We start from the raw sequence: 7,637 nt of genomic DNA, 5'->3' as shown, positions 1-7,637 counted from the left end.
TTGGGGATCAAATTTGGGATCTTTTGCTTGCAAGGAAGGCGGTGGAACCACTGAGCTAAATTCCCAGCCCAAAGTCTTCATTTGATACAAAGGAAAAACAGACAGACCTGTAAACATTTTATGAGAAAGAAAAAAAAATACTTTTCTTTTTCTTTTTTTTGTGGTACTGGGGATAGAACTCAGGACCTTGTGCTTGCAAGGCAGGCAGTGGAACCACGGAGCTAAATCCCTGGCCTGTAACTAAAATATTTTTCAAAGCATTCTCCCTGATTCCAAGCTGGTAGAATTTAATTATTTATGTGTTTATTTTTACCTACTTGAAGCTCAGTGTTTTTAGTCCTCACTGTCACCCTGTGGTCATGAGTATTTCATGTTTGTGGTGATGATCATGCCTATTGGCTTTCTGAGCAGCGCCATGGCAAATGGCAAGACTAAATGCCTTGGGCAGGGGATTTAGCTCAGTAGTGCTGCCACGTGCCTCACGAGTGTAAGGTCCCAAGTTTGATCCCCAGTACCGCCAAACAAACAAACAAACAAAAACTCAAGAAAGCAGTCGATCTGTTTTCTAAGAAAGGTTAGTATAATGGGAAAGTGCTGTTTTCAATATAAGAAATATTGGAAAACACTAGGCACAGAAGTCAAGGAATCAAAATGGCATCTCGATGGCCTCAAAGGCCCTGTGTTTGAAATGAACCTTGCTGACCTTAAGAACAATGGAAGTGCATTTAGAAAATACACGCTAATTACTGTGGATGTTCAAGGCAAAACCTGCTTGACTAACATCTGTGGAATGCATCTCAACCCTGACAAAATGTGTCCTTTGTTAAAAAAAAAAAAAAGCAGACCATGACTGAAATTCATCTTGATGTCTAGACTACCAATGGTTATTTACTTTTCTGTTCTGTGCTGGTTTTCCTAAAAGGTAACCACAACTACCAGACAGGGAAGACCTCGTATACTGAGCACCAACAGGTCCATCAAACCCAGAAGATGATGCAAATCATGACTTAAGAGGTAGACAAGTGGGTTGAAAGAAGTGGTCAATAATTGGACTCCAGATAGCACTGGCAAAGACATACAAGTCCTTTTTATGAAAACAAGCAAACAAACCAAACAGCACAATGAAAAACACAAGATACAAAACTGTACTGTCAATAGACGGCAACTAGCTTGCTGCTAAGAGTAGTAAAAGATTAATAGTGGCAGAGGGTATTGCTGTGGACAAACAGGCATCATTTACTTTCTCTTTTCAGGAAAAGCATTTTAACATCTTTATGAGTTACACTCTAAACAGGCTGCTTCAAAGTAAACTTTTTTTAAAAGCCCTTTAAAAAATTCTTCAGTAAATCACCAAATTATCTAGGTGGAACTCAAACTTGTAATCCTCCATCTCAGCCTCCCAAAGTGCTGAGATCAGAGGCATATGCAATGTGCTTGGCTACTTTAAAAAAAAAATTAAATAAATACTTAATGCTAATCGGAAACCAATGAATCACATATCCATATTTAATAATGACTTATTTTCAAATATAAATAATCAGATAACTAAGAGACAGTCTTCTGTCGGCACTTCAAATTTCTAAATTTGTTTATTTATTGAAGAGTTATGGAGTACTTGAAATATTTAACTGATTTTCGTGAATTGAAGTTTCCGCCTATTATTGGTTGGCTAAGCAGCCTTTATTCTCCATAAAACTCCCATTTTGTCCAGGCTGGGTCCTTCTTATGCACAAATCATTGTAAAGACCTCGGGCTAATCTCATTTGCCCAAACCATCTCTTTGGCAACTGCTATTGGGTCAGCGCTGGTCCTGTGGCCCTATGTCAGCCAATCAACGTCTTTATATGCTGATTTCATGCAAGTCTTCCAGGTACTTGCAGATGAAAGTATTCAATCTATTTATCATTTATACTGACACAAACTCTGCCTGATTTTTTTTAATTGAATAAAAGAGGAACTAGGTTAAAATAAAATTACAGCTAGGACAATAAAACATCCACTTTAAGCCAGAAAAATTTAAGATAACAACTTTCTGACATGGATTTATAGCTTTATTAGTTCATAAAGTCAGTATTAAAATTCAATGTAAATTTATATAATTAAATCATATTAATACTAGGCTGTAGTCTATCTCATAAGTAAAATAAACTGTGGTCAAAAATAGTATCAAAAAATCTAGGTTTAAACCTATGATTCTGCATTAAGGGCAGCTCTTGCTGAAAAGTTTGGGAAATTTCTTTGTAGTCATTCTTCCAGCACATGGAATGGCCCTACTCCCTTGACCATTTGCTGGATAGAAGGTAGGAGGAAAGTGATTTTTTGTTTGTTTTTTGTTTTTTGAGATAGGGTCTCACTACATAGTTGAGACTGACCTGGAACTCACTATGTATCCCAGGCTGGCCTCGAACTCTCAGTGATCCTCCTGCCTCAGCCTCCTGAGTGCTGGAATTACAGGTGTGCACCACATCTGGCTGATTTCTTTTTTCTTTAATTAATTTTATTGGTAAAATTGAGATATAGATAATGATTGCATTCATCATAGGAAAGACAATTTCTTAACCCATTCTGAAACAGGAAACAAGCATTTAAACCTCTAGTTTCTCAAGATGGTACAGTACAAGTAAAAACAGTACGCCACAAGTACTACATGTGAATTCCACAGTAAAAGCATGTACTCCCCTCAATATTTAACTTTACAATTCAGAAAAGTTGAACAAATTGAGCCATATATGTGTGTGTGTGTGTACATTCTAGATTCTACAACTATTAATGTTTTACTACATTTACTTTATCCCATATCTGTCCATCTATCAATGTAATTTAATTTTTGGGTGTATTTCAAAGAAGGCTGTAGAAATTACTTGAGTTTTTAATGCAACTAGGAGAGCGATTATGTTGTAATGGCTAGGGTAATTTAATTTTAATAATTTGCAAGGTTTAACTTCTTTGTGTGTGTAAAATGGTTAATAACAAGAAAGATATGTGAAATACCATGAGTGTTCCTGAGAAAAACACATTTAAATGCCCTAAATTAACAACAGATTAACATTAACTACAGAATATGGATTGTTATAAAGATGAGCCATTTTACCTAGTGCTCTGCATTAATCCCAACAATCTGGGAGGCTGAGGCAGGAGGATCAAAAGTCCAAGCCCAGCTCAGGTAATTTAGTGATGTGAGACCATGTCTCAAAATAAAATAAAAAAAAGCTGGGGATGCTGCTCAGGGAGAAAGCCTTGGATTCAGTCTCCAGTGTAGGATGAGGGTATGTGGGTGTTTTATAGAGACTCTTTGAATAATACAATTTGACTCTTAATTTACTATAGTTTTTTCTAGCTACGAGAAAACTATAACCCCTTTCACTTTGGGCATGAATGAGGGTGGGACTTCAACTGTGTAGGAGGAAAACTTTTATGTTCTTAGAATTAACAGATGTTCACATAAAAGTTACACTAGAAAAATAACTGTTTTGTGTTGTGTTACAATTTTAATATCATTATCCTCCTACATGAAAATAGCGTAGTTTTTGTTTTATTCTGTGAGCAGATCATTGTATGCATGCCTAATGATTAGAAAAGCCTTTCTCCAGCAAGCACTGACTTCTTCCCAAAAGTCTCTAAGACAAGAGAGATCTCAAATGTGATCAAAGCTAGCTCCTGAGAATGTTTCCCCAGATCTTGAGAAGAAACTGTTCAGAAGAGTGGCCATGTAGGGTTGGGGTAGTTTTGTTACATTTGTAAAGTAATTTTTAAATTTTATTAGTACATTTGCAATTCATGCAGTTTATAATAATCTTGGGGGAGTGATTCTGTTAAATGGAAGCCAGTGCCACAGGGACTTAGGGACAAAAAGATTGAAGACTGTACAAAGCACAAGGCCTTACTGCTCAATGAAGCATTTCCCCCCCCCCCCAGTGTGGGAGAAGCATCTCAGCAGAAAGAAATGGTTTGGAACATTTACTCTGTTTAACCTAGGCATTGAGATTTTGTTCATTTCTTTGCTTGTTTTGGGGGGTACTGGGAGTAGAACCCCAGTTCTGTGCATGTGGCGCAAGCTCTGTACTGCTGAACAAAATCTCAGCCTTTTTACTTTATTTTCAGATGTTGTCCAGACTGGCCTCAAATTTGCAATCCTCCTGCCCTAGTCTCCCAAGTAGCTAGAATTACAGGTATAGGGTACCACACCTGGACACACTGACTCTTAAGACTTTAGTTTGAGGATTGTAAACAAAGATTTTAGTCTCTAGGCATAGTCGTGCGTATTTTTTCTTCTAATTTCTGACCGTGAATGCGTACACTCTTTTTATTATTTAAAGATTCTCCCTCATCCCCTACGGAGGATTCTAGCAAGAGGTACTGGTATTTTCTGTCTAAGGCTTTCCTTCCTTTTCACACGTGACCTGTGAGAGATGGAGCAGTTACCTTCTTTGACTAAGCTGTCGGTGAAGAGACTGGTGAGGATGGTGGCAGGAAGGGTGCCATTACCCAGCAGGATCCCGGACAGCATCGCCAACTTTGTCTGCTCTGTTTCGGAAAAGGCTTTAAGGAAGAGGAGAAGCTGTGGGTCAAACAAAAGAAACCGTGTCTATAAAGCAAAGGACCGAAGTAGGAGAATACCAAGCAGAACGCACATCCATACCCAGGCAGCGTGCACCCGGGGTGGCCACATGAAGGCGGTTATTCATGGACTTGCACACAGTCAGCTACCGATGCTAGGCAGTAACGAGACAGCACCTTTACTGTGTTCATTCGTGAGTATTCAGGGAAAGAAAGGGACATGTGGAGAAGACTGTGCAGCATTTATATTTAGCACATATAAGAGGTGATCAAAAAATATGGTGAAGGCTAAAGCCTGGTGAAATTAAAGAAAAATCCTTCTAGTAAAAACATACACTGCTCACAATGGGGTGTGTTACAAGTGAGGGACAGTATTTTAAGGGTGATTAATGGCAATGTGTTTTTCACTGCAATATATTAAAAATACGTATATATATAAATTATTTTGAGACGGGATCTTATTATGCAGTTCAGGCTAATCTCAAACTCATGGCAATCCTCCTGCCTCAGCCTTAAATATTTAAACATTCATCTTATTTTCTGATCCTATCATGTACACGAAAAAAGGTAAGAATATAAGACGCACACGACGATCTCAGCAATCATTGACTTTCACATGATTTTCAGCTACAGTGATAACCTCCACATGTCATTGCCTTTTTTTTTCTTTTTGGGGGGAGGAAAAATAGAATTCTCATAGCAAGAAAACAAAACAAAACCAAGCCCCACACCACCACCATCAACAACAAAACAGCAAAGAATCCACGCTGTTTCTGACATCTAATATTCACTTTTCTGAGCTCAGAGGATATAACAATGTTCAGAGTAAGAATGTTGAAAGAGGAAAATATTTTCTAAATTCTTCATTTCTAAAATACTTACATCTAAAACATGCTATTTCCTTCTTTATTTTTTTTGGTACCGGGGATCGAACTCGGGACCTTGTGCTTGTGAGGCAGGCAGTGGAATCACTGAGCTAAATCCCTGGCCCCCAAAACATGCTATTTCTTGATGACAGTTTCAGACTTAGGGATGAAGGCAATGGAAAATGCGCGGTAAAGGAAACTCTAAGCAGGCTGCACACAGTGTTGACATGTGGGCTGGAAACAGCAATTCTGGCACACGAGTGAGTGGGAGGGTGTTGCATGGGGCTTCTGGATCCCCATGCTCTAATCCTTTTGCCAGTTGTGAAAGAAACAGAGAAAGGGGCATCCCTAGAGTACCTGAATGGGCACCAAAGCACATGGGACCACTTTCCATCCTGAGTGTTAAGAGTGATTGGTCTTGTGAGTCACCCTCTGTTTTCCTAACTGTCCTCTGCTATGTGCTTTGACTATGTGCTAGTTTTCTCCATTCTATCACTTCTTAGGCATAGCATCGAGTTCTCCTAGGACTATTATTACTCAATACAGGGACCAGCTGGTCTTTTCATCATTTGGCACCAATGAAAAGTCACCAGCATCAATACAGACAAGTACTTACATGCTAATGACACAATTCTTCCAGTAATTTCTGTGAAGTAGGTAGGGAAATATTAAATTACTATCCCCCAACAGTTAAAGAATTGTTACAGGAAGGTTATGTGATTGTCCAGATATTTACATTATGAATAAGTGGCAGAACTAGGATGAAAACAGTCCAGTCGACTTTCATATATACTTACTAAATTTTCAACAATTTAAAAATTCCCCGAGGGCTGGGGATTTAGCTTGTGGCAGCATGCCTGCCTTGCAAGCACAAGGTCCTCAATTTGATCCCCAGTACACACCCAAAAAAGCCCAAAAATAAAAATTCCCTAAAAGCCAGGGAGCAAAGGAATGAGATCACAGATCAATGCTCCACGGAACACCAGGTGCAGATTAAAAGAATACTCATTCATTTAAAACAATCTACTTAATCATGTAAAATCACTTATAATAATCACTGTATTCAATGGATCAATATTATAAATCATGTTTTTCAACAGATGGCTCTAAAATACAGAAACACTATGCAAAAGAAATCCTTCTCAACAGCTTATTCAATACAGGAATAAATCGCTAGGGATGCTTTTAAGGTTCACTTGAGCGGCGAAGTAGAGATACAAGTGGTAATAGCAGAAAAAATGTTTATTTGAACTTTTATATCATTTTTCTATTTTTTAATTTATTTATTCAAGTACTTGTTATTTTCTGAGCCCTAGGCAGGGTAGTGGACCATTTTCCCTCATTTAAAGTCTTTCCATATAGAAATTAGTATATGGTTGGTGAGTGAGATCATACAATGAAGTATAAAGATGTGAAAAATACACTATAATCACACTCCCTTAGAATTAACATTAACAGTTAGATAAGCATTCTTCCAGATTTTAAGTGCACAAATACATCTAATACACATGTTCTTATATTACAACATGCTGATGGGAGTCGACCTTGTTGGGGACAGGAAGATGGCGGAGTGGTAAGCAGGAAAAAGTAAAAACTTGTTGAGTGAATCAGGTCCATTTCTCATCACACTTTTTGTGCACGAACAGTGCTATGACACCGTGTGAATTCCCCCCCAGTATTTGCATGTTGAAATTTAATTCCCATTGTGAGGTATCAAGAGGGCAGGAACGTAATGCAACTATAATATGTAGAGGTGGGGCCTTCGGGAAGAGATTAGGATTAGTCGGTCACAACTGAATCCTGACTGTGGTAGGAAAGGGAGAAGAGACCAGGAGCTACTCGTGAGTGTACACACTCCTCTTCTCCTGCCATGAGATGCCCTGAGCTCACAGAGGACTCTGCCAGCAAGAAGACCATCACTCAACCTTGGACCAGCAGAACCATGAGCTGAAATAAACTTATCTTCCTCATAACTCACCCATTCTATTGCTACTGTGTTAATAGCTACAGAAAATGCACTAATATAAAGAACTTCAATCCCTAATTAAAAGCAAGAAAGCAGAAACCAAGAAATTACCTTGGCCAAAGTCAAACTACTACCAAGATATTGCTATGCACCTTGCTTTTTTCACTTAATTTCTTTCTTTCTTTTGGTACTGGGGATTTAACTCAGGACCTTACTTACTCTTGCGAGGAAGGCATCTTTCTTTTTTT

At 38.4% G+C, this 7,637-nt stretch overlaps 1 protein-coding gene across 1 annotated transcript in view; it reads right to left on the bottom strand.

Moving 5' to 3' along the window:
- Nucleotides 1-7,637, bottom strand: part of Bzw2 (basic leucine zipper and W2 domains 2) — a 58,680-nt gene that overhangs the window by 18,011 nt on the left and 33,032 nt on the right. The window contains exon 6 of the mRNA XM_010643337.3: nt 4,423-4,558. Coding sequence (XP_010641639.1) covers nt 4,423-4,558 — 136 coding nt within the window. The remainder of the gene's footprint in view (nt 1-4,422; nt 4,559-7,637) is intronic.

This window comes from Fukomys damarensis, unplaced genomic scaffold, assembly GCF_012274545.1.
Source record: "Fukomys damarensis isolate Sample0158 unplaced genomic scaffold, DMR_v1.0_HiC HiC_scaffold_4, whole genome shotgun sequence".
Lineage (NCBI taxonomy): Eukaryota > Metazoa > Chordata > Mammalia > Rodentia > Bathyergidae > Fukomys > Fukomys damarensis.
Note: the sequence above shows the minus strand (reverse complement) of the source record. Positions and strands in the feature narration are given on the sequence as shown.